Genomic DNA, 26,857 nt, shown 5'->3' with positions numbered 1-26,857 from the left:
TGGACCCATTCCCGATGTCATTGTTTGGAATAATCGGATATAAACGCCCAGCTGAAATATGTCGAATGGTAATTGAGTGATATGACCCCACTTTATAGACAATAGACAGTCAGGGGCCAGATTACTATGTAGTCTAGCGAAAACAAAGAGGTTAATGGTAACAATAGAGGTTTAAGTCTGCAGACCGCAACTCTAAATGCTTTGTATTTGACCTTTGCATTGAGAGTAACTTGAAAGGAATTTCAGTGTAATTAGATTAGATCTTGTACATCATTCTTTATGTACCCATACGGCTTAATGCACTAACCGAGACTCTCCTCGTGTCATGTGGCCATTAAGAGGACAAATAGTGAGCGCATCAAATGTCTCTTTATTCCTCAAAATTAAAATCACAAGTTTCCATCTGCCCTGCTATTTAGAGGAAGTAAACATCCTGAGGTCCTGGCAGAAGCAAGAGCGCTCCTATAGGAATATGTTTGACTTCTTTTCCTTAAGACACAGTTTCCTTTTTCATACTAGATGAAGTCAAGGACTTTGTCAATGTTATTTTTTTTTATGTAATCAGGGATTTTTTATTGAGGGTCTGAGGTCTCTAAAGCTTAACCCATACTGTTGTTTTCGTGGGAGTCCTGAATGCTGCTCACAGGGGTTCTGTAAGCTCCTTTGGATCACACATGTCACACAATGTGGGTCCTACTCACAAAGGTAACTTTGGCTCCAGAGTCATATTGATGCTGAGACTCTGGAGAATAGAGAACACCACCTGCTGGTCCACTACAAAGACATGACCTGCAAATCTGTCACTGCTTTCATACACATCAGACCTATATATATATATAACATTCTCTGATAATGAATATATGTGAAAAGGACATATGATTTTTAAGAGGCAATTTCTTCCATGATCTGGATATTATATTTATTAATTTGGATTTTAACTTGTCCCCATGTCAATTTTTTTTTTTTTGACATTTTGTAATTTGGTTTATTAAATTTAACTATTTTTGTTTTAAAAAAATATTGCAATTTTTCTAATAAAGTTTTTTTAAAGCGATTGTGCTTATATTTTATGTATTTTATGCTTATATATTTTATGGCCATACGTCAAATCCATCACACAACTGTAAAAGTTTTTCTAATTTTTGTTCATTTTGAAGGGTTAGTTCACCCAAAAATTAAAATTTTGTCATTAATTACTCACCCTCATGTTGTTCTACACCATTTAAAGGGTTAGTTCACCCAAAAATGAAAATAATGTAATTTATTACTCGCCCTCATGCTGTTCCAAACCTGTAAGACCTGATAAGGTCACCGATAACGGCATAACGGCACCCGTAAGAATCAGCGGTTTGGAGCGCCAAAGTCACGTGATTTCAGCAGTTTGGCGGTTTGACACGCGATCCAAATCATGATTCGACACAAAAGATTCATAACGCTCCGAAGCTTCATGAAGCAGTGTTTTGAAATCGGCCATCACTATATAAGTCGTTATTTTGTTATTTTGTTATTCTCGTGGCTTTATAATGTTAATATTGAACCACTGTACTCACATGAACTGATTTAAATATGTTTTTAGTACATTAATGGATCTTGAGAGAGGAAATGTCATTGCTGGCTATGCAGGCCTCACTGAGCCATCGGATTTCAACAAAAATATCTTAATTTGTGTTCTGAAGATGAACGAAGGTCTTACGGGTGTGGAACGACATGAGGGTGAGTAATTAATGACATTATTTTCATTTTTGGGTGAACTAACCCTTTAAGTGAGGCCCCCATTGACAGCAAGATAATTAACACTTTCAAATGCCCAGAAAGCTACTAAAGACATATTTAAAACAGTTCATGTGACTGCAGTGGTTCATATGAAGTGACCAGAATACTTTTTGCATGCCAAAAAAAAACAAAATAGCAACTTTGTTCAACAATATCTTGTGATGGGCGATTTCAAAACACTGCTTCATGAAGCTTCGAAGCTTTACGAATCTTTTGTTTTTAATCAGTGGTTCGGAGCGTGAATCAAACTGCCAAAGTCACGTGATTTCAGTAAACGAGGCTTCGATATGTCATAAGTGTTTCGAAATTTCAATGGTTCACCACTGGGGGGCGCTCCGAACCACTGATTCAAAACAAAAGATTTGTAAAGCTTCGAAGCTTCATGAAGCAGTGTTTTGAAATCGCCCATCGTATATTGTTGAATAAAGTCATTATTTTTGTTTTGTTTTTGCATACAAAAAGCATTCTGGTCACAAGGTTGAACCACTGTAGTCACATGAACTGTTTTAAATATGTTTTTAGTAGCTTTCTGGGCATCTGAAAGTGTTAATTATCTTGCTGTGAATGCAGGCCTCACTGAGCCATCGGATTTTATCCTAATTTGTGTTCCAAAGATGAACGAAGGTCTTACGGGTGTGGAATGACAAAAGGGTGAGTAATTAATCACAAAATTTTTGGGTGAACTAACCCTTTAAGTATTAAAAATGGTTCCTGCATTGTTCACAAACTGATCACAAATATGGTTATTTTATGAACAACATCAGATTTTCTGTCAGATGTACAATATTACAAGGTTACAACTGAATAGATGAAACTGGAAATCAGCTTAAATTCAAGAATTAAAAATTATAACATTGTTTTTGTATCTGGGAGGGTTGACCCACATTTTGAGTGAGAGGCCAGGAAAAACACACTTTTTGTGAGAAGGTGTGAATAGGTGAATACATTCTGACCAGATTAGTCCAAAATAATTCCTTGATACATAAACCGTATTCCTGTTTTATAACCCGTTTTATCCCATTCAAGAATCAATATTTGCCTAAATTTCAAAGCCACCAGCTAAATGTCTGGAACATAAAATACGACATGGAATAAATAAAAAACAATCCTAATGAGACCTTAACTACAGACAAGACCATCAGGCCAATTCACAAATGAGTCCTTGTAAAGAGACATTTCACCACAACAAAGGAGTCCAGGCGTGGAGCCCTCCCCTTTAAAACTAGGCACACCCCTTTAACCCACTATTGTCTAGCCGAGCCTGGCAGGCGGTGTATGGTTGGTTGGTTTGTGGTTGTGTTGGAAGTCTCGCTCGCTTGTCAATATCACGCAAAACGAATGCATTAATGCTAAGAGATGGGAATCTTGCAGTCATGCTTCCACGACGAACTGCTGTAGCGCTGCTCGCCCTGTGTGGATTAATAGCGGTCGGCGATGGTAAGTCGGGTGTTTGTGTGTGTCACCTCTCTGTGTGTATTTATTTATTTGATAGGCTGCTGGTGTGTGGAGAGAGAGTGTGGTCAGGCTGTGCTGTGCTGGACGGGGCAGCCTGGCTCTCATCATGGCGCTGTGTCTGGGGTTTGTAAGCCAGTCATCTGTGGACTAAATCATTTCTTATTCATATAGAACTAGTTTTATATTTGCTAATGCGCGTGATTTGTAATTGTATTTATCATTTTAGAGATTCGTGTAAGATATAACAACGCTAGTATGTTTGGTGTCCCTTGTTAATAGTTAATATAACTCGTATGTATGTGTGTGTGTGTGTGTGTGTGTATATATATATATATATATATATATATATATATATATATATATATATATATATATATATAAATCTCTCACACACACATACATACACACACACACTTCTCTGTTTAGATACAGGCCTGCTGCCCTTTACAAATTCAATATTTAAGCTTATCTTACGTTTAGCAACTATAAAATATTAAAGCACAAATGCGAATTTCGGTGAGGTTAAGTGACACATATGGCCAGTATTTCACAGGACTTCAAAGAACTGACGTCAGATGTTGCAAAATGTTACTTCTATTCGTAAATGAATCGCGCTTTTGATTCGGATCTTTTTTTTTTTTTAATTAATCGGTTGAACCGGTTCATTTTCACAGTACCGGTGTGAACGAATTGTTCGTGAAATTTCTGACTCGTTGAACCGAGAACTGTCTCTTACGTACATGTCCAAATCACCAGAAATACATAATGACATAAATTTATAGTGATTCTGTTTGTGAACTATTAGGTTGAGAAAAATGTTCAGGAGAAGTGATTCAGCCTAAAATATAAATATTTTTTTTACTTTAAAGCACTTAATAATAAAAAAATGTTTAGATGATGGGCTTTAATTTTATACAGTTTCAATTAAAAAAGAAAACTTTTCAGTTTAGAGAACCGATTCACAGAAATGAATCATCACTAGTTGTGACATGTAGCTTGACATGAATTCCATTTAAAAACGACTGGCCTTGTTTGTAGTTATGTGCTAGATTATATCATAAATGTTGTTGTCAGTACATCGTTTACTGTGGTATACCCTGTTTACAAAACAGATTGGTGGCGTTTCTTAATTGTGTATTTCAGCTGGTGATGCAGTCCTCATTGACCCCATCACAATCGCCAAGCCATAAGGCCTAAAGTATTGCCAATTTGCTCTATTTCTTAATGTATCCACAAATTAATAGTTCTAGAAAACTGAAGTTGTGTTTTATAACCCCTGGCAAGTACACTTCTGTCGTAGAGTACGATGGGAAGCTAGTCATTCAGCAAGTTCAGACTGAAGTCAGATTTTGGAGTCTGGTCCTTTGTAATGGAAATGCGGGCAATGAGCCCTATTCAGTGGCCTGTCAAGGGAGTCTGCCTTTCTTTTGTATGGCCAAACTGATGGTGGTTACATCCACAGCACAAATAAACATGTCTGTGGTTGCATGGCACAGCACGATAACAGTTTGTGCTTGGAAACACTGGTGAGATTTTCTGGAAGGACAAAACTGTGTGAATCAGTGTGATGTTGTTCATATGATATTGAGAAGCCGACAAAATAGTATGAATACTTAGCCACCTTTTTGTATGTTGATCATAACTAGAATACTAATGCATTTTATAGTGCGTAGGCCTCTTTTTTTTTTGTCTTTAAAATGTGCACATTTTTTCTTGTTGCGACTTGCTGTGCTCCAGACATCTCAAGGAAGACTGTGTAATGAAATGTATCACAGCAGGGGCCATTTTCATCAACGATTTGAAAAAGTTAAGCAATCTGTGATCTCTAATTGGTGACTCATCTTTTTCCAAGAAGCATCGCTTCCACTGTTCGCACACGGTCGTGTTGCACAAAATACTGCCAAATGCTTTAATACGACTTGATAGGAAATGCTAAACAGACAGATCCCACCTGTAGTACGTCTGACAGGGTCGCCTCAATGTCAGAGTCTACAGTGAGCGGATTGTAGTGCGAGAGGCGCCTTCGGGCTGCCAGTGATGGGTTTGCACAGCTGCCGGTAGTTGGACACAGACTAGTGGAAATGAAACAGATTGGCGACTCCAACCATGTTATGGTAATTATTCCGCAGAAGTGCTGCGGAAACCAGGGAATCTAAGGCGATTCGGTGTCTTCAGGCTCTGGACTTGTAGTACGACTGCCTAGTTTCTCAGAAAGCATGCTGTTTTTTTGTTTGTTTTTGATAAACTGGCTTGTTGTGAGTCTTCGAGCTTCTAGATGTCCGTGTGACGCTTCTCGCAGGCCTGTGTGAGAAAACAACAGCAATGTGATATGTGCACTGTGAGCTAAGGCAGACAGCCGTGAGGCAGGGTGTGCGTCGCTTTCATCATCTTTCATTCTCTCCTACGTTTTTCCTTTCCCCTCACATACAGACCAAACTTAATTATTTAACCATTTCTGTGGTGAAAAATGCTTCAGGAATGGCACATTAACTCGACTTCAAACTTGCGTTTTTTTGAGTGACTCACTTACTTACAAGAAATGACCATTAATGTGTTCCACTCTTCATAACAAAGTGTCAAAGTGGAAAAAAGTACTTTCGCAATCTTAGGTGTTTGTTAATGCATAAAAATACAATAGAGGTGTCTCGAACCGCAGAGCCCCTGTACTTGTGTTGTGCAGGCCGGAAGGAGCAGACGTTTGAAGCCCGTATCACAGGAGGCCTCCAGGTGCTGTGAGAGTGCTGTTATGGAAATGAAAGGGAGAACATTAAGCCATATTTTGCATGTGTGTGCTTGTATATAAGATCAGAGTACGGAAAGTGTAGCAAAGAAAGATATGTGGGTTCATGTGGAGAGTGTGTGCGTGCGAGTGTGTGTCTGGGGAGGCCGGCTGATGGGGTTGAGTCCACGGTCACAGCCGACTGAAGCTGGTCTTCGCTTCATTAATGACCTTGCTAATGACCCGAATGGCCGGCGGGCAGTGCCGATTACATAGAGAGACAGACCTTTGTGTGACCTACATTATAGTGCTTGTTTAGAAATAGTACATTTAATTGACTTTTTTCCACTTTGTACTATAAATATTATCTTGCATCTTTCGTTTTCTTAAAATAAGGGTCATTATTATAAGCTTAAAGGGGTAATTTTATCAGTGTTTACTCACCCTCATGTCATTCCAAACCTGTAAAGAATTTTTTTTTTTTTTCCATCAGACAGAATAGTAGACATTTTTAAAGAATTACGTTGCTCAACGGTTTCTGAACATGTCTGTCAAGTTCCAAAAAAAAAAAAAAAAAAAAAAAAAGTAAAAGCACCATATTTTACTATTATTTGTGCACTATATTTTATGTGCTTTTTTAAAAAGCCTTACAATAGTTTTGTGTAAAGAATAGACCAACGATGAACTGTAATTGTATGGCATCGACTTTCCAAACTATGCAAGTTATTACTTTATTAATCAAAGATGCATTAAATTAATCAAAAGTGTCAGAAAAGACATTTATAATGTTACAAAAGATTTCCATTTCAAATAAATGGGTCAATGACGTGACGGGTCATTTTGTTTTGTAATAAATGTATTTTTATTTTTCATTCTGGCATGATTTTATGACATCATATATCAACATAGTGCAAAATGGTATTAAAATTATGTGTAGAAGTCGTTGATTTGTTATGAGAAAAAATGTCCGGAAATTTTTTTTTATTGATGTCATTCGGAGTAACCGATATAAAGGAACCGTTTTGGATCAAGTCATGCGATCAATATCATGTGACAGGATGTGACCTCATTCAGACACCTGTAAAGGACCACATGGTCGTGAAGCAAAGTAACTAACTCTCTTTTAACTATTTGAAAAATTCATGTTTTTATTTGCTCCTGAAACATCAGGTCATTCAGTACAACCGCTGTAAAACATGGAAAATGTTGTAATATTTTGAAAACTTGTACTAAATATAAAATGTTTGACTGTACTTTTGCTAGCTAGCTAGATATCAGCCTGTTAGCATTGTTTGAAAATATCATCATTCGGTATAACCAAAAGTGTCATTCGGTAAAACCGAAATTTTGGTTAAACCGAATTACTTTTTTGGTGACAAATTTTGTCCATCTTGTAAAAAAAATGACAAAAGCAGTGTTAATTGTTAATAAAAACCACATAATCTCATTGTTAACACTTAATAAAACTTCAAAATAAGGTTTTAAAAACCTTATTTTGTGTCCTTAAGTGTCACGGTTTCCACAAAAAATATTAAGCAGCACAACTGTTTTCAACATTGATAATAACTGAGTATCAAATCATCATATTAGAATGATGTCTGAAGGATCATGTGACACTGAAGACTGGAGTAATGATGCTGAAAATTCAGCTTTGATCACAGGAATAAATTACATTTTAAAATATATTTTAATAGAAAACCGTTACTTTAAATTGTACTGGTAATAATACTGTATTTCTGATGAAATAAATGCAGCCTTGGTGAGCATTAAGACTTCTTTCAGAAACATTTTAGTCTAATGTGTTTATTTAAAACTAATGCACTCCTTATTATATTTGTCAGAAGAACTGTATTATTTCGTCGCATGAAATGGTTTGAGGCTGCTGGCCTTTGAATGAGAAAAATCTCTGAATGTTTTCAGGGGGGGACAGAGAAATTTGTTCCTTTGGACCAGATGAGTAATTTGACCATGAGGGTTCTAAAGAAGCTCCCCTTCCTTTCACTGCATTGATTTTGTGAGTGTAGTTCGCTGTGTGTTTGAGTGCATGTCTGCGTGAGTGTGTGCGCGCTCTGTCTGGTGGCGTCGGCATGTCTTAATCAGCTCCCTGTCTGGGTGCTCAATGGATCTCATTTCAGCTCTATGCATCTTGGGTAACTGCACTCTCTCAGTCTGCCCGCTCTCAGTAGCCCCTGGCATCCTGCTAGAAGAGGAGGATGATGGGCTTTCATTATCCAGAGGAGGTGAAGCAAGAGATAATGCCTCCAACGAGAGACAAGCACCGCTCTGGTCGTCCATTTGTAATAGATACGAGAGGACTGCTTGTGTCGTGGGGGGCAATATTTGCGTCTGAGTGTTTAAACCACAAACCCTGTGAGCTCTTAATCCTTGCTTTGACCCCAACCTAGAAAGTTGTTACTCTTGAAGGAGAGGTTGTGAAATTTTTGTTCCATAGTGAAGGATTTAGTCACAGTACCAGTAATGTGAAGTTGTTTGTGGTTTCACCATTGACTAAAGACTTTCCATGAGCCCGGCTCTGATCAACCAAGCACACTGTTAATGGCAACAATTTCATTCACGTCTTCCCGCAGTGGTTTTCATTTCCTGTCTAAACAAGAATGGAATGATAGGAACTTCACACTGGCAGTGAGGTTTTGATGTTGTCCTTTACTGAATTCCCCCATTTCTGTTGGGTTAAGCCAAGTCTAGACTAGGGTTTTAAGGTCTGTTGTAGCTAGTCTCTCGGCCGAAATCCCATCGCAGCTGGGGGTTCTGTAAGTCGCCCTCTGTTACCTCTGTGTGTTCTGTCCTGGCGTATCTGTTTCAACGACAGCTCTTAAAAGCATGTCAGGGGAGTCCCCTACCCCCCAGCCACTCTAACAGTAACTGCCCCATCCTCCACCGCATAGCCCGCTCCCATCCTTTGTCCAGACACAGCCCGCCCAATCCCTCCTCATGTCCCCTTAATCTCCACACAAAGAGCCAGTGTAAGGCCACCAATTATGCATATACAAGACCTCGCTTGGCTTGAACCGCTCGCGCTCCTTCGCTGCAGGTTTGGAGCCACTCACACTGTTCTGTTGACTGGCTTTACATAAACTTTGATGGATCTCTCTGAAGTTTTGCAGGAATTTGAGTGGAAAGTGTCGGGTTTCTGTAGTGCAAGTGATTTAGTGTTTGGGAATGATGTTGCAGAAGGTTTAGTTTAGTAAGTTAGACACAATTGTGAGATTTAACAATACAGTTAAAAAAGGTTTATTTCTCATGATTATGACTTTATATCTCACAATGTGACTTTGTCTTATTTTTTACTCTGATGTGGAAAAAGGCATCCATAGTTGTCAGATTTCAAAATTTGATGAAAATTGGGCTGTTTCCAAGGTACTAAGAAATTTCCTTATGGTTAAATTTGTGATGAAATGGAAATGGCGACAGATCTTTTCTTCTGTATTGTGGTGTACATCCAAATAGTGTAAAAAATAAAAATAAAAAAATAAAAAAAATGGCTAAATACATAGGTTTTTTTTTTTTTTTTTTTTTTTATTGGGTTCACCCAAGGTTTTTTTTTTCTCCATTCTGTCCTGTTGGAGTTTGGGTTCCTTGCCACTATCGCCTCTGGCTTGCTTAGTCAGGGACACTTAATATTCCTCTATATTACTGATCTGCCTGCATTGACACCATTGTATATGTATGACTTAGCTCGACGATGATATCGCTGTCTTCTCCAGAGCTGCTGTATAGATAAATGAACTGAAATTAATACCTAATGATTTTTACAATGGAACTGAATCAATACTGAAGCTGGACAATGACACTGTTTTCTTCTAGAGCTGCTATAGAGCCAAAATTATGTTTTCTGTTAACACTGTAAAGCTGCTTTGAAACAATCTGCATTGTAAAAAGCGCTATATAAATAAAGGTGACTTGACTTGATTTGATTGATTTTTCAAACAATTTTTTGAGGGGTTGGGTTAAAGGTGCAATATGTAAGAATTTTGCAGTAAAATATCCAAAAACCACTAGGCCAGTGTTATATATTTTGTTCACTTGAGTACTTACAATATCCCAAATGTTTGCAACTATTTGTAAATCGTGAGAAAATTGCAATTTTAACCAAGGCTCCGGGACGTGTGAGGAGTCGCCTGTCAATTGCGTCATACCCGCGTTACCCTCGGTTTCTGGTTTATTTTGTAGAAACCATGGAAACATCAAAGACGCTTTAATATTTACATGTTTTAATAGACAAGGGAACAACTGTTTTGAGATATTTATAGACAGAAAACTAATTATTGTTATATAGCTCAACATGTTTAGTCTTATTGTTTAAATCCAATTTTCTTGATTTTTTTGCGAATGCTTTACCATGCCTCAGAGAAAAACACTATTTTGTGAAGTAGCTAACATAGCATAATCAGATGCAGCTTTATTTTTATTAACAGTAATACAGCATTTTCTCCATCATACAATACGATTTAAAATGAATTGCGTGCCATTTATCAACACAAGCCATCCAGCATTTAATATGATAATCTAAAATCGATCTATCTTACTGCAGTGTGTAACAGTGTCTCATAGCAGCCGCCGAGCGAACGCACAGAGTAACGTTATAACATCATTTTCAACACGCTCAAATGTATCTAATATGATAAACAGAGCTGTGTTACCTCATACTCATGACCGGAAAAGCGGAAGCAGCGCCGGCGACTGCGGCATAATAAAAGTCCCGCTGCTCGTGAGGCGTGTGTTGCGCAATCGCTCCAGCGGCCTCGTTCAGCTCCCACAACACTCGGTCCTGCTCTGCTTCAGACTAGAGTAACGTTAATAATCGCATCCATGAACATGACTTCTTCCCGAGTCCTATCCCAATTCTTTTCCACCGGCTGTGAGGTGAAGACCACATGTCCCAAGATTCCGCGCTCAAACTTGGCGTCATCAAGTTACGCCTTTGTTTTGAATAGGCCTCTAGCGACCTCTAGCGGACAGAAATCTTACATACTGCACCTTTAAAGCGGACTAAATAATTGGAGATGTCCGGCATACATCACATAATTCTGTCATTTCACTGGAGGATTTAATGTAGTATGTTGTTGACAGTTATTGGCATGTTGATATGTGTGTCATGACCCTTTACAGCATGGAGAGAAAATATCATTTTCCTACAAATGGTTATTTATAGTTGTCTCTGCATATTAGATTTATGGCATAATGTTAATAATTACCACAAAAAATGATTTTGACTCATCCAAAATTGACATTACGGTGAGGCTCTTACAATTGAAATGAATGGGGCTGTTTTTAAGAGAATTTCAAAGCAGAAAAGAAAAGCTTTTAATTATTTAAAAGCACTTACATTAAGTCTTCTGTTAAAACTTGTGTTTAGGGTTTAAGGCGCTCTGTAGCTGTGGCCACGAAATTGGAAAATTGGAATATTACGCAGAAAAGGTTAAGGTTTTATTAATGCACATATCGTTTACTCCCTGTGGCTTTCTTTTCAAACATTATTTCACCATTTACAAATTGACCCATTTCACTTCCATTGTAAAATGCCTCACTTTAACCCAAACTTGAACTTTTTTTTTTTTTTAAACAAAAGGAGGGACAAGTAGAAGTAAAAGTTTGTGCTAATCAACATTACGCCTCTAGTGCTGTTGATTGCGCATAACCTGGAATATTCTGTTAAGCTTTTAACATAAAAATGACACACTTCAGCCTTGAGTATAGTTATCCTGATTGTTATTAAAGTGATAACAACACAGCGTTTTCTCAGAACCCTTTAGCAAGACGCTATGAGGCAATTACGGTCATTCTATTTGCTGCCCCGTGATTTAATGATATCGTGTGTGCTCCATTAGAGGGTTATTATGGCACCGGGTTGTTTTTCTCTTGTTATCAGGGCCTGGTTACCTCCGTGTAATCTGCAGGAAATTCCTTGTGCATGTGAACTTCAGTTGACTTGGATCCGCTCCACTAACGGTTACTGGCAGTACGCTTCAGTGTCTGTTAGATCACAGCCTTTACAAGATTTATATAGAGTACACAAACATGCTCTCACACTCCCTCTCTTGCTCTATGACACTTGACACATACACACACCCCCACACACATACACACGCTGAAAAAGCAAAGTTGACACTTGTTCAGAAGGGTGTGGTTCAGCCACTTGCATGTCATGAGTTGTGCAATAAAACCTGTGTGCGAAAAACTGTGGGAGGAAGTGTAGTGAGTCAGATTAATTAAGTGTTTCTGGAGCTAGATGAGTGACAGTAGGAGAACAAGTTAAAAACATGAACATGTGAGAAAGGCAAAAGTAAAGCATTGAAATGAGAGGATTAGAATAGAACATTCTTGACAGGGACGCCCAGAAAAGCCTGGCCATTAAAAAGCTGTTTGTCCCTCGGTGGGCCCTGTTGTGATCAGCTGGCAAGCGTCTGAAGTCCTGTTATTTTAAAACCACTGCAATTTGTCTTAAGTGGCCTGCCATTGTGTGCGGCTCGGATAAAATCAAGGGCGCCGGTGAAGTGTGAATGCCACCCCTCGTGTCATGACCTCGGTCACCCTCGGCAGTCTGTGTACCAGCAGTCATTATATCCTGTCTGAGTTTGTCTGACTTGCTGAAGAGACACAAAAATACATGAAAGTGACGACAGATCTAAAATAGTTGCAAAAGGAGAGACAGTCCTCCATCAGGGTGACTATTTAAATGCCCCTGAAGATTAATGATGTCTTTTTGCCTGCAGGTTTTTAAGATCATGTTGTAGATAATATGAAAACAAAAAGGTACCTTTTATAGTACCCTAGTAGTCTTTATTAAATTTTGTACATTAGTATTATAGATCATTATACTTAAATATTATTATATTTATTTGGTACTCCAAAGTTCTTCAATGGTCTTACCATCTGTTACTATCACTGTACCATAGTACTTTTTATAAGGGGTGTGATGTGATGTGTAAGAATCTGGAATCGGACTGGATTCATTACGATTGATGAAAATTATCGGATGTAAACATACCTGGTGGTCTCTAGTTAGTGACATAACAATAAAATGGATGATATTTTGATCCGTCCAGCATCAACATGTTGAGCTGGTTGGTGAACAAAAGTGTCAATACCAAAATCTATCAAACAGCCTTGTCAATAGATGATAAACATGTTTGATTTTTAGATATTTTAGTGCACCGAGTATATGAAAGATGTTTATTTATATTTTTCTAAGCAATCCGATGATAAAATTGTATATTAAGACTAGGAGTTCTCCTAAATGGCAGTAAAAGTTCTTAGTTAAGAGTTTTCTTCTAAAACCAATTCACAAAGCTGCTGAGACAAACTTTTACTAAGGAATAGAGAGAAGTCTTAAGCTAGAAAGGGTGGGGTTGACCTCATTGCTGTGGAAGATGTCAACAAGCTTATTAACTATGCCCACAGTGATTGGCTGATGGGGGAGGAGTCTCCGTCATCAATTTATTCATAGAAATATTGTAGAATGAGGTCTCATGTTGCCATATTCAAATAAAAGTTTTAAAATGTAGGCAAATGTAAGTGTCACTAATTAAACTAGTATATGTTCAGCTCTGCATCTCGAGAGATTGAAGAATTCAAACCACAAATGATGTTTTATAAACAAAGTTTGAGAGGAGCACATTCAAACGCTCGAGAGGAGGTATATACACAGTTTCTGCATCCCTCTGCCACCCCGGGATGTGGGGAGAACTCTGGGTTTGGGCTATAAATCAGTCTATAAATCAAAATATGTATTGCATTAATAAAGAAATGGCTCAGCAACCAAGGCTCTATGGCTATTGGCTGAGTTGTGTTCAGTGTCTTTGGGCAGATTGGCAGCAACGGCCATTAGGATTGTTTGTGATTTGGTCTTAGTGATTTAGGACTACTCCTGATGTTTCACAGATTTAGGAGCTAGTTTTAGCGCTAAAATGCTCTGTGAAATACTCTTAGAGCAAAAATTTAGGAGTCCTAAAATTAGGACTGACACGCCCATTATTTTTAAGAGTTTCTCCTAAATCAGCAAGTTAGGAGCTACTTTTAGCCTTAAGATGTTTTGTGAATACGGCCCCAGTGGTTCTCAACCTATTTGTCCAAGACAATATTCGAAGGCCCTCTCGTCTAAGCTGATATGTGCTTATAAATAAACTCCAAAATGAGATGTCAGCTTAATGTTGTACATTTTAAAGACTTACTGTGCCCCTTGAGAACCACTGCTGTAGACTTACATTGAAGGAAGCACCTGAGCCATATCTAGAGACTTGATTTTGGTCTAGTTGGCAACCACACAGAACACCCTAGAAAAATGTATTATATTATAATACATTATATGTATATAATATAGCTTTTAGTGTATTAAAAATCAATATTTAGTTGGATTGGAATACACTGTTGATCCTAAACTAACTCCTACATGTCAAATCTAATCATCTTGCTCATTATTTGTTGTAAACTAAGTTCTGTGACTGTGCAATACAGCGATAGAGTCTGTGGAGATATAAAGGTGCTGCAGTGGGGGTCCGAATCAGGCCATCCCATGCCAGCTTCTGCTGTACACAGTCTGTTTGGGTTCATCTGCAGTGACGGATTCAGTTTCATGTTATGCAGTTTAGTTGCGAACTGAACTCTGCATGCAGTGCTTCTGCAAGACTTGGCTTACTCAGTGTTTCCCTTTCCTTAAATTGGTTTTGCTTGCCCTCTGGAGGATATTTTGAGTAAGCACAGTTCACTTAAAGCATCCACTGAAGAAAGAAATCTCATTACATGAGAATGTATTCAACATTCTACATCTGGCATTGCAATGAACACATATTGCAGTCGTATTTTAATCTGTGATCTCTTTCTTGCTCTCTAGCTCTTAAGTGTAATTGCACGGCTTGTGAGAACACCGGTTATGTGTGCGAGACTGATGGGGCCTGCATGACCTCTACATACTACATCAATGGTCAGGAGGAGCAGCAAGTACGGATCTGCATCCCCAGTGTCAACCTGGTTCCACCTGGACAGCCCATCTACTGCCTGAGTGCCGAAGGCCTGCTCAACACGCACTGCTGCTACACAGACTTCTGCAACAGCATCAACCTCCAGATTCCCAGCGGTAGGAGTACAGGTTAAATATGCTACCATTCAGAAGTTCATTTTAATATCAGTTCATCCCTGTAGGTCCAACCTGTAATGTGCATTTTCCTCGTCTCTTTCAGGGATTCCTGTAGGTAAAGAGGGCAGTTGGGGTCCAGTAGAGCTGGTGGCAGTGATAGCAGGCCCGGTCTTCCTCTTTTGCTTGTTGCTTATCGTGGGATTGCTCGTTTTCCAGTACCACCAACGGAACTATAACCACCGGCAGCGACTCGAAGTTGAGGATCCGTCCTGTGATCATCTGTACTTGGCCAAAGACAAGACCTTACAGGATCTCATCTTTGATCTGTCCACCTCTGGTTCAGGATCTGGTAAGCTGTATCTTTATTCTTCTCCGGCATATCTTGACAAGTGTTTTACTGGAGTGCTAATGTGTGTTCTCATTGCAGGTCTGCCCTTGTTTGTTCAGAGGACAGTGGCCAGGACAATTGTATTGCAGGAGATCATAGGTAAAGGTCGCTTTGGGGAAGTATGGAGGGGGAGATGGAGAGGAGGGGATGTGGCTGTGAAGATCTTCTCATCCAGAGAGGAGCGCTCCTGGTTCCGTGAGGCTGAGATTTACCAGACCATCATGCTCCGTCATGAGAACATCTTGGGATTCATTGCTGCTGATAATAAAGGTAAGAAGATCTGTATATCTATCTGTCTGTCGGTCTGTCTAATATTTTTGTGGCTATATATAATGTGTATATATATTGTCTGTGTTTCTTAGACAATGGCACATGGACACAGCTGTGGCTGGTGTCAGACTACCATGAACATGGCTCATTATTTGACTATCTCAACCACTACTCCGTCACAATCGAGGGGATGATTAAGTTATCACTTTCAGCAGCCAGCGGCCTGGCACATCTGCACATGGAGATCCTGGGAACGCAAGGTAATTATGAATAAATACATTTGCTTATATGAACTGTAATATCTCTCAAATCCTGTACTCACAAAACCGAACTAAACCATGATGGTCTCCTCCCACAGGGAAACCAGGCATTGCACATCGTGACCTGAAATCTAAAAACATCCTGGTGAAAAAGAACGGTACTTGTGCCATAGCAGATCTGGGGCTCGCTGTACGGCACGAGTCCATCACTGATACTATAGACATCGCCCCCAATCAGAGGGTTGGCACTAAGAGGTACCTCTACCTCCAGGCACATTCTGTTGATGTAACTATGAAGACTGCATTACTTAATGTTAATTTATTTTGCCTTTTAGATATATGGCCCCAGAAGTACTAGATGAAACGATCAACATGAAGCATTTTGATTCTTTTAAGTGTGCTGATATCTACGCTTTGGGACTGGTATACTGGGAGATTGCACGACGGTGTAATGCTGGAGGTGAGGAAAAAGAACCGGAGTAATCTTCCACCCACAGTCTTAACAGATGTAATTAATATCGGTGCTTTCACAGGCTGTAGGTGCCATAGAGCTCTGGGGGTCGTGTCTCACTTCAGTGATCTGTCATTATGGGTTTTTCAATGACATATTTTTAAATTATTCAATTTGTGACTGAAAAAGAGTGTAGAGAAAAGTTTGGGGTCAGTTAGATTTTTTTTTTCTTTTTTAACTTTTACAATATTAACAGGGTAAAGATACAGGAGAATAGTGAAAAAATACTGTTCCCACTTCACCCCCAGCCACAACAAGAAAAGAAAAGGAAGGAAAAAAAAGAAATTAATTAAAATAAAAATAATAAAAAAGGGTAATAAAAAAACATACATGAAGTGTTAAATTAATCAAAAGGACATTTATAATATTACAAAAGACTTCCGTTTCAAATAAATGCTGTTCTCTTGGACTTTCTATTCATTAATAAATCCCGAAGATGAAAGTATCATGGTATAAAAATATTAGTCAGCATGACGGTTTAAAACATTGCTAATAAAAAGAAATGGTTTTTGAGCCACAAATCAGCATGTTTCTGAAGGATCGTGTGACACTGAAGCCTGGAGTAAATTACATTTTAAAATACATTCAAATATAAAATTTATTTCAAATTTTAATAATATTTCACAATATTACTGTATTTTGGATCAAATAAATACATCCTTGGTGAGCGTAAGAGAGCAAAAACAAAAATTCCTACTGACCTACAGTAGCTTGGTTATTGATATTAGCAACATTAGACATGTAAAAAATGTTTTATCTCAGTTAGAGATTAAATATTTGGAAGCTCAATTGACTGAAACATTGCTAATAAAATTTTGTATTAAAGCATGTGTGGGATTTATAGGCCTACATTTTTTCAAGTTTATATTAGACTTCTATCCAGTGCATCTACGAATGATTCGGGTGTGTAAGGCACAATATTCTCTCATATTGCAGTTAAAACGCAATGTTTTTTTTTTCCTTGGGACTGAGGATTCTGATATATTTTGTTACATATGATAATATAATATAGATATAGATGCATTGAGCCATTCAACATTAATCCCGTACCTATCTTCTCAGGCATCCATGAAGATTACCAGCTTCCCTACTATGATTTGGTGCCCTCGGATCCCTCCATAGAAGAGATGAGGAAGGTGGTTTGTGACCAGAGACTACGGCCCAATGTGCCCAACTGGTGGCAGAGCTACGAGGTATAAAACTTCTCCTGGTCATTTTTGCAGCTTATTCTGCCCAAGACAATCCCACTTAGATAAAAGGTCATCTGATTGACATTGGCAGTAACCATCCAACCACAGTTAGTTGTCAATACTTGACTTTTAGTGTGGGTACATGTAGACCATAATAAGAAAGAAATACTCAAATAATGGCGCAGCATTCACCACAAACATGCTTTCCAATTTTAAAAGTGCAATATGCTTTAGGCGTGCCATCTTGAGTCTGTTCCATGTTTTAATTAAATTCAGCTGTTATTCGCAGGCATACTTGTGAGAGAGGATGGAAAACTCATTTTTATTTGGGTTTTCTCTCCATAGGCGCTGAGAGTGATGGGGAAGATCATGCGGGAGTGTTGGTATGCCAACGGAGCGGCGCGGCTTACGGCTCTGCGGATTAAGAAGACTCTCTCGCAACTCAGCGTCCAAGAAGACATTAAGATCTGAAACACGTGGGACGCTGCAGATCCCCGCAGAGACGCACAAGCGAATAAAGACTTAAGCCAAAAGCAGCCTGCCAGTTTTAGCCCTGTTTTGAACCTTCTAAAGTTGTGACGAGGCCTACCTCACCATCTTAGACGAAACTACTGAGTGTGAGTCCATCCCAGCCCTTTTCCATTTCTCCAACATCAACGTTCCCAATCATGGATGAGCCTCCAATCGCTGATATCAGCACAACCTCCCTCCATGGACCTATTGTTGTTGAATTGTTTTTGTTTTTTGGCAGGAATGACAATTGAACTGTGACAGGCATTTTGATTTTATCATTTTTATTTCACCACTTTTGTCCAAAATGGACATTTTAAAAGAATGTTTTAGATTTAATTTTTTGTTCATCTTCGTTCACTAATACACCATATGTCATATTCCAGCATCAATCTACGATTATATATAGTGCTCTACTGCTGTTGTGAGAATGTGAAAAAACGTGGATAACACTGTCTCCTGTTATGACTAGCAATTCATGTACAAAAATAAGTGTAGCAAAGCGGACAGACCATGACTGTGTGACGAAGTGGCACTGCAGTTCTTTGTTCCTGTGGAAGAAATGAAGAACTGCAGATCATTTACTCCGGTAAAAATCAGCCTGCTTATTTATCTTTCTTCAGGCTGTTTGTTAAAATCCATCAGTGTGGTTTTGGGTTCGAATGCTTTTAAATGTTCACAGGGAGTGCGTGCGTGTGTGTGCATGTGTTTGTTTTATTTAACTGTTTTCAGGTTCTTAAAATCAGTGTTGTGATAGCTGAATGCATTGTAGGACGATTGCTCATGTTTAGTTCTGTTATCTGACAGCATTCTGAGAAAATGAGCAATTTTTGTCATAAGGAAAGTCATTACCACTTGTATGCTTTTTAAAATTCAACTTATTTTAATGGGATTGTTTAGTATGTTGTATTCCTATTATTCCGGGATGTTGGCATGTTGAACTGCACTGTTGTTATTTGTTTGCAGTCAGTGTCCTATTGGGGATTTAGTAGTTAGTATCACTTCAGAAAACACACATGTAAAGTACTGAAGTAAAATAATGCATCTCTCTATTTGCCTGCATTGTAACATTTATATTGCTCTGCTTTGCCTTGCATTGAAGAGTTGTCATTTAGTTTAATTTAAAAATACTACTGAATATTTCCTTCATATTTACATTTGGGGTTTGCCAAGACCACGGCGACATTGCATCACTAGCACTAGAATACCAGCTTCACTCCTTAATCCATCCTTTATTAACTCGAACCACAGTCAAAAACCTACAGATGTTCTGAATGGTTAACTGGAATCTATGGGATATGTATAATAGTAGGTGTGAGAAATGGCTAGATTAGTTTTGGCATTAATGCTTGTAGATGTGAACAAGGGTCCTGTATGATGTGTAACATCTTTTGCAGGCTCCATTACAGTCCATTTCTGATTGACCTATGCATTTCATACTTTAAAGGTCATTCTATGAATCTGCTCTGCGTAGCTGGAAAATGTTTAATGACGGTAGCATGATTCAGTCGAGTTGTGACGTCGAGAATGCCTAAATAATTATGACTGACTTTTGTTATACCATGGTGCTCTACATTATACACTGGGAATTCTGTCCTTAGAAATGTAAAGGCTTATTTTGTTCCACTATTTATATTGTGCTTATTTTTTTCTCACAACTTGGATTTTGCAGTTGTTTGTAAAACATGTACTTTAACTTGTACTTAAGACTTGAGGAAAGGCATTTGGATGATTCTGAATGACACTCGTTTCAGATTGTAGTTACTGCCGCTTTGTGGAGGCAGTTTAGTCTAACTTCCCTGACATGTTTGTCCATTTTAGTCTTGATAAGAGTTCAGACTAGGTAGACAATGCTTTTGGTCAGCTGCATATGAGTTCTAAGTTTCCATGTGTATATTAAACATGTTGGAAAAAAAAAAAAAAAATCCACTTGTGGGTTAGTTAATATAATGTACATAAACGATATACAGTAATAAATCCTTTTTCTTATTTCTGTTTCATTGACTCTTTCCAATAGCTTTTTAGAATATTTATATAATACCCTATAAAATAAGAACAGTTTATAAAGGACAATTTATACTTAAAATGCATTTTATTTTTCTTTACAAGAAATAAAGCAGAGACAAAGAAATAAATGGAGGGCTGGGAGGGAAGGGGACAGCTGTATATAAAGAGATGCAACCTCTGACGTCAAAAAATATGTACAATTCAAAATTATATCCATACAAAACATGCCACATACAATAAAAATTACCATTTTATTCATCTTCCCTAAAAGTAGCTCTGCTGTACAGTTGCAGCATCTTTTTTTAAAAAGTAGATCAGGTTGAAAACCAAAATCAGGATCTATTTATTTATTTAATTACAACACGTGTAGAGAGCTTAAATTAAGAGATTTCAAAAGAACAAAGGGGGCAAGAGTTACTCAGGCTAAAATCCAGTGAGCGTCTTTAATAACAGACTACCCTTAAAAGAACCAATGCTAGTTCGGAGGATGTATAAATAAAATAATGCTGAGTGCAATTCACATGTAATTAATGGAGATATTTTCGATTAATGAAGTCATACCATTCTACGGCTATGCAGCCTTTTCATAAGTCATATAAAACATTCACTTCTACAGGGAGGGGAGGGGAAAAAAACAATAGGACACGAATCAAAAACAGTATCATCTTGGGAACTTCAAGATTTTCCATTTACTGTATATACTAATTAAACTGTCACTGATTCAAGGACAGGGTTCAGTAATTCACAAGCAGTAGCATAAATAAAAGAAATATACGTGAACAATATTACATAAATACACAAATGCTATGCACCATTTTACTGCTGTTTCTGTCAAAAACAAACAAACAAAAAAAAAAATCTATTTCAATGAACCTTTGCATGAATCCCATCTTAAATGTTTGTCTCATTCACCGCAACCACTCTTCCAAATTTCATTGGTGAAGAAAAGAGAAACATCACACCTTTAATATGTATATGGTCTTGTAGGAAAAAAAAATGCAGATAGAAAAACGAAAAAAAAAGTTAAATGCAAAAACACTCTGGTTCATATACATAAAGATATTACTTAGTTTGCCATTTTACATATATTTATAGATATATACACATTTAGTTTTCTGATAAAATGATATCCAGTGGTTGCTTTTTTCATGAATTTTATTTCTCTACAATTTTGAATTTGATTAAAAAGGGGCTGGATAAAGAGTTTAGGCCCCTATTATGTACAGTTTATACATTTTGCATTTATTCTTAACGTGAGGTCATAAGTCAGGGGAGAAAGGAACAAAGTAGCATGGGCTATGTGGAGACTTTGTTCAACTCCCTTCTTTGAAATTCAACTGTTTTTTGTTTTTTTTTTAACTGTTTTAAATTACTTTAATATAAAAGAAAATAGAAATGCCCTTTTTAAGTCTTCCTCCATCACTGCGTCAAGCCTGTAGACTGTGCTACCACTATCAAACCACGATACATAGATTAGATACAACCGGCCATCAGCAGGCAGAGAAAGACTCACTACAGTAAGTTTACAACAGTCCACTATCACAGAAGGGAAGAGGCTTACACCTAAGGGTCCTGGTTGGAGTGATGAGATCCGAATGGAGATCTAATGGGCGCAGGATGTAAGGATTCAAGATGGGAAAACATATCAAATGCAGTGGCAGTCTTGCATCACTAGTTTTATTTGCCCTATAACCTTTCAAATTGCATCAACGTGGATCTGCGCTGTGGCCCTTTCTCATTATTTGCTCCAGCGTTAAGAATGTGAGAGGATCCGGATGAGCGTTTCTACACTAAAAACATGATCTGCACGTGCTGACGCAGCTACATGATATCTACAGTCAGAAAAAGGTGGCCTACGAGACACCCGTTTGAGTTTTGATTGCTCTATGTAATGCATCGTTATATTGTAAGTCATATACTGTATCTCATTTGTATAATCAAATCAAAAAGAGTTGCACTGGCTCACTATTGTAATCACCAGAAAGCAAAATATAGATAGGAGCAAACCTGCTGCTTAAGTTTCCCTGCTTACCCGAGAAGGCAATTGCCATGGACACATTCCTGCCTTCCCCTTTCCACAGTAGCACTTAACAGTTTAATACAAAGCAGTGACGTCCCACAAACTCAATGAGGTAGACTGGGTGAAATAAACCCACCTTTTAACTCAATATAATAAAACATCTGGTGCCTTTCGAGCCACAGGCCAATAGTATTTCGACGTTATATCTCATCACAGTTCTAAGCAGAGCCACTCCAGGATTGTCTTGCCAATGTCCATGGTTTTCATTGATGATCTGATGGGAAAGCGTTCGTCTGGGGTGATAGAAAGGGTGGGTAGCGGAAAGGATAGGTCCAAGCTAAATTGTACTAGTTCATTTTTGAGTACTTACATGGCTTTAATCAAACATCTTCACTGAGTTCTAGTCTAAGAGTATTGATATGCTATAGCTTCAGTTATTTTGGTAGATGTCGAAGGGATCGATTGCAGCCAGAGTCAGCTTATTGTAGGAGGAAACAGTGGAAGTGCTTTTGGCAGAGGTGAATTTTTTTAATCAACACGAAAGATTCAAGCAGGTCCAATACCTTCGAGCTCATCTGTAAAAGGTTGTGGCATCAAAAGTTTACTCTTCAAAGCTTTGGCTCTTGTTGTGAATAAAGTCTTGTCTTTCAGGTGACTGAGAGGGAACTTTTCTTCCTCATTTCAGAGCAGCTTATTAACTGGATAGTAAGAATATAACAGGCTTTGGCGCAGGAGTGTTCTGGCACCAGGGAACCAAAGACAGGTCGGACTCTTTCTCTGTCCCTGTTAGTTCATCCACTTTCTGCAATTCCAGGCTCCACAATGGCAGGGGATCTTGTGCTGATCGTCCTCGAAGTCAAACTGATAGTCATACGTCAGCTAAAACAGATTGAGAGAGGACAACACGGAGCATTACACTGGGGAACACCACTGAGAGCACTGCCAAATGAAAAAGCTTTCTCTAACCTACCTCTTCACCCTTCGGGATCCTGCGACTAGAAATTATGATGATCTTGTCCTCTTTGTCAAATGTCACAACTTCCGCAACACAGTTGGGTGCACAAGAATGATTGACATATCTAGGGAGACAAAGAAATCGTAAACTAAGACGCGAACAAAACATTTGGATTGCAGGAATAGCACAGGAAGTTTGATCTTACCGGGCAGGACCGCCAGTTAAGGTGGCATCAATCACATGCTCGTTATTGATTCGAAACATGTAGATCCCGCGGTTCTGATTGAAGAAACCAAAGAGGTTAAAAAAAAAAAAGAAAACTAGAGAAAAAAAATAAGCCGGAAACTTAACATCTACAAACCTGCTCCTCGTAAATCTTCTCTCTGCGATTTGCAACCTCGTTGCGAATGATGGTGCCAATGTACTCAATGACCATGGTGTGTTTTTCAAGGTCTTTAGCAGCGTAGAGACCCAGTCCTTGAATGCGAGAACGGGCCAGGTACACATTGTTTTTCCACTCGGTCTTCAGTCGACGGTATTGAGAAGATTTGGAATGAACAAACTGCTTGCTGTACGGTGTGTTAATTTCCCCTGTAAACGTGCTCTGATAGGCTTTGGACATACTCGTGCTGTTCAGAGTATGAGGCCTGAGAAGCAGGATAAAATTACATTAGATCCTTACAATCACTTTCCATACTTAAGAGTCTTGACACATGAGGAAGCTAAAGTCTTCCATTTCTTTTGTTCATTACCGTTTGCAGTGGGTGAGAATTTTGGGTTCTGATCGTGCACAGCCTGTAGGATTTATCATGAGGGGAAGCTCCATGAGAGGATGGCGGCCATATCGGAACGTATAATTCTGACAGTTTTCCACACCAGGAAGCTGCAGGACATAAGCAAGCAGCGAAAACTTGTTATATATTGTTAATTATAATCAAGATATTTATGAAAAATGCTTTTAATAGGGATGGGAATCACAGGAAATTAACATCCTGGTTCCAGTTCCTCAGTGATTCCAGTCCATTTTTTAATGACTTAAGGAATAAATATTTGGAAAAAAGAAATGCAATTGGACAAATTAGATATTTTCAATGGCAGAAAAATGTAAATGTAGAAAATGATTAGATCTTTTTTAGAGACAGCACAAATGTAATGCTAAAAATGTGGTAACATTTCATTATTTTTTTTAAATATTACTGACAAAACAATGTTTTTCTTTAAATACATGTTGAGGTTTCGCTGATGCAAGAAACTCAGCACTTTTAAAGGGTTAGTTCACCCAAAAATGAAAATTCTGTCATTAATTACTCACCCTCATGTCGTTCCACACCCGTAAGACCTTCCTTCATCTTCGGAACACAAATTAAGATATTTTTGATGAAATCTGATCAGCGAGGCCTGCATAGCCAGCAATGACATTTCCTCTCTCAAGATCCATTAATGTACTAAAAACATATTTAAATCAGTTCATGTGAGTACAGTGGTTCAATATTAATATTATAAAGCGATGAGAATATTTTTGGTGCGCCAAAAAAAAACAACAAAATAACTTATATAGTGATGACCGATTTCAAAACACCGATTTCAATTCGACACAAAAAGTTCATAACGCTCCGAAGCTTCATGAAGCAGTGTTTTGAAATTGGCCATCACTATATAAGTCGTTATTGTGTTTTTTTGGCGCACCAAAAATATTCTTGTGGCTTTATAATATTAATATTGAACCACTGTACTCACATGAACTGATTTAAATATGTTTTTAGTACATTAATGGATCTTGAGAAAGGAAATGTCATTGCTGGCTATGGAGGCCTCATTGAGCCATCGGATTTCATCAAAAATATCTTAATTTGTGGTCTTACGGGTGTGGAACAACATGAGGGTGTGTAATTAATGACATTGTTTTCATTTTTGGGTGAACTAATCCTTTAATATGTTATTCGCCTGCATCAACAGAAGAACGCAGAGCAAGAAAAGTTAACTTTTTCCAAGTTTTATTAAATAAATGAATGATGTTGACATTTCTGTTAACTGCTCAGAAAATAAAAAAATACCAGTTCTCAGTTCCCAACAATACTTATTCATTTCTCACCGATTCAGTGATTCGCATCACTGCATGGACAGTAAGTCCGTACATCTCTTCTCCCTTGACATGCTCGGTGAAGAGTTTCAGCATGGCAGCTTCATCACGCAGCTTGGCAACCTGCTGCACAATCTTGCACCAGATGCCTAAAGAGCAGTTGGCATGACATTAGCATGATGTGGCAAGATGAATCATTCCATCAGGATTACATTTATAGTCATTTAAGAAACTTAAACTTACCATCTGGTGTGGCGTCTCGAAAGTGCAGGTCTTCATACCCGTGCTCTAGGACACGCACTTCAAACAGAGGCCTGCCATCCTGCTCACTGATGCGACAACGGTAGCGACATCTGCGGTTTGGCACACGAGTGCTCCAGTAAATTCGTGTGGCCTCATAGCCCACTGGAAAGATAGCAGTGGGTGAGTGGAACACAGCCATCTGAGAGGGCAAGAGCTGGCCCACAGCATGGAAAATGAGCCCGCCAACACGGAACATGTGAATGCGGTCGCCACGTTGCAGGATGCTTGCAATCTGCTTCACCTCATCTCGCTCGATGTAGACGCGTCGAAAAACAGCAAAACTGCTAAGCTCCTCTTCACTGGGGCCTTTAAGCTTGTGCTGGGTGCAGAGCATAGTTTTGTCTTTGAAAAACATGCAACGTGCCCGAATGGCACAGGCAAAATGATAAACATTTGGGCAGCGCAAACGGTTGCAGCTGTTCGTTGCTCCCGTCTTCTGACAGTAGGCACAGCGGGTGCGCAGTCCACGCCGAAGAGCAACCTCCACATTAATAAGTGCACCGCCCTGGGTCTCATACACCTCAGTGGACCACAGAGCACAGTTAAGATGCACCCACAGATCGACATCGATGTTAAGCAGACGTGCAGGACCATCTGTGGCACCATCTCCTTCCTCGTGGCAGAAACAGCACTTGCGCTTGTCTCGGGGCAGCTTGTCTGGTTTTAGAGTAATGCGGAGGCGCTCCATGAGCTCTGAAACTTCACGGCTGTTCTCTTTCTTAGACCCACCCTTGCGAATAGTGATGACTATCTGGAGACGCTTCCAGCGCAGACCCTTCCATTTTTTGACCTTGGGTCGTTCTTCTTCTTCATCGGAAAGAGTCCTGCTACGGTGTTTGATGGGTTTGAGGGACATCTCTATTGTGGGGGAGTCTAGAGGAGGAGAACTGGCTGGAGCAGGAGGTTGTTCTTCTGATGGAGGAGCTAGGGGGAGGACCACTGGATCCTGAGATTCAGACTCTACAGTAACAGGGGAGCTGTGAGCCTCCAGTTTAACTATAGGGTCAGTTTTGACAGGATCACTCGGGCTTGCGGAAGGGGATGATGTAGTCTGAACAGGTGCATCTGGTTCAGGTTTGGGCTCAGGTTGAGTGATGTTTTCTGGCTCAGCTACAGCAGATGATGGTTGTGGAGGTGGGGATGGTGATGGAGGTGGAGATACCTCAACAGGAATAACAGGCAGGTGGCGCACATCCAAGTCTGAAACATTTGTCATGTAACAGTGCTGAGCAGGTCTATCTTCTTGCTCTTGGCATTCCTGCAAAAGAGTGGAAATGTCAGAAGATATTAGAAATGTAATGTACCTCTTAAAAGTGAGAAGA

The 26,857-nt window shown here is 38.9% G+C and overlaps 2 protein-coding genes across 3 annotated transcripts in view; one reads left to right on the top strand and one right to left on the bottom strand.

Moving 5' to 3' along the window:
* Positions 1-2,995: 2,995 nt before the first annotated feature.
* Positions 2,996-20,159, top strand: acvr1ba (activin A receptor type 1Ba). Of its 2 annotated transcripts, none has more exons than XM_051881178.1 (9): positions 2,996-3,210; positions 14,799-15,041; positions 15,145-15,390; positions 15,469-15,699; positions 15,792-15,959; positions 16,058-16,214; positions 16,295-16,419; positions 17,533-17,663; positions 18,006-20,159. In XM_051881178.1, exons 1-9 carry the CDS (start codon positions 3,120-3,122, stop codon positions 18,129-18,131), a joined length of 1,518 nt encoding a protein of 505 aa, XP_051737138.1. In that variant the 5' UTR covers positions 2,996-3,119; the 3' UTR covers positions 18,132-20,159. The 2 variants fall into 2 exon arrangements, with proteins under 2 accessions (XP_051737138.1, XP_051737136.1); XM_051881176.1 differs by having other exon boundaries at positions 14,799-15,053.
* Positions 20,160-20,243: 84 nt separating this feature from the next.
* Positions 20,244-26,857, bottom strand: part of kmt2d (lysine (K)-specific methyltransferase 2D) — a 36,010-nt gene continuing 29,396 nt past the window's right edge. The window contains exons 9-15 of the mRNA XM_051881175.1: positions 25,476-26,793; positions 25,245-25,381; positions 23,905-24,035; positions 23,514-23,799; positions 23,358-23,431; positions 23,168-23,276; positions 20,244-23,076 (exon numbers count right to left, since the gene is read on the bottom strand). Of these exons, the coding sequence (XP_051737135.1) occupies positions 22,984-23,076; positions 23,168-23,276; positions 23,358-23,431; positions 23,514-23,799; positions 23,905-24,035; positions 25,245-25,381; positions 25,476-26,793 (2,148 nt within the window). The 3' untranslated portion in view covers positions 20,244-22,983. The remainder of the gene's footprint in view (positions 23,077-23,167; positions 23,277-23,357; positions 23,432-23,513; positions 23,800-23,904; positions 24,036-25,244; positions 25,382-25,475; positions 26,794-26,857) is intronic.

The sequence above is a fragment of the Ctenopharyngodon idella genome, chromosome 22, assembly GCF_019924925.1.
Source record: "Ctenopharyngodon idella isolate HZGC_01 chromosome 22, HZGC01, whole genome shotgun sequence".
NCBI classification, from domain to species: domain Eukaryota; kingdom Metazoa; phylum Chordata; class Actinopteri; order Cypriniformes; family Xenocyprididae; genus Ctenopharyngodon; species Ctenopharyngodon idella.
Note: the sequence above shows the minus strand (reverse complement) of the source record. Positions and strands in the feature narration are given on the sequence as shown.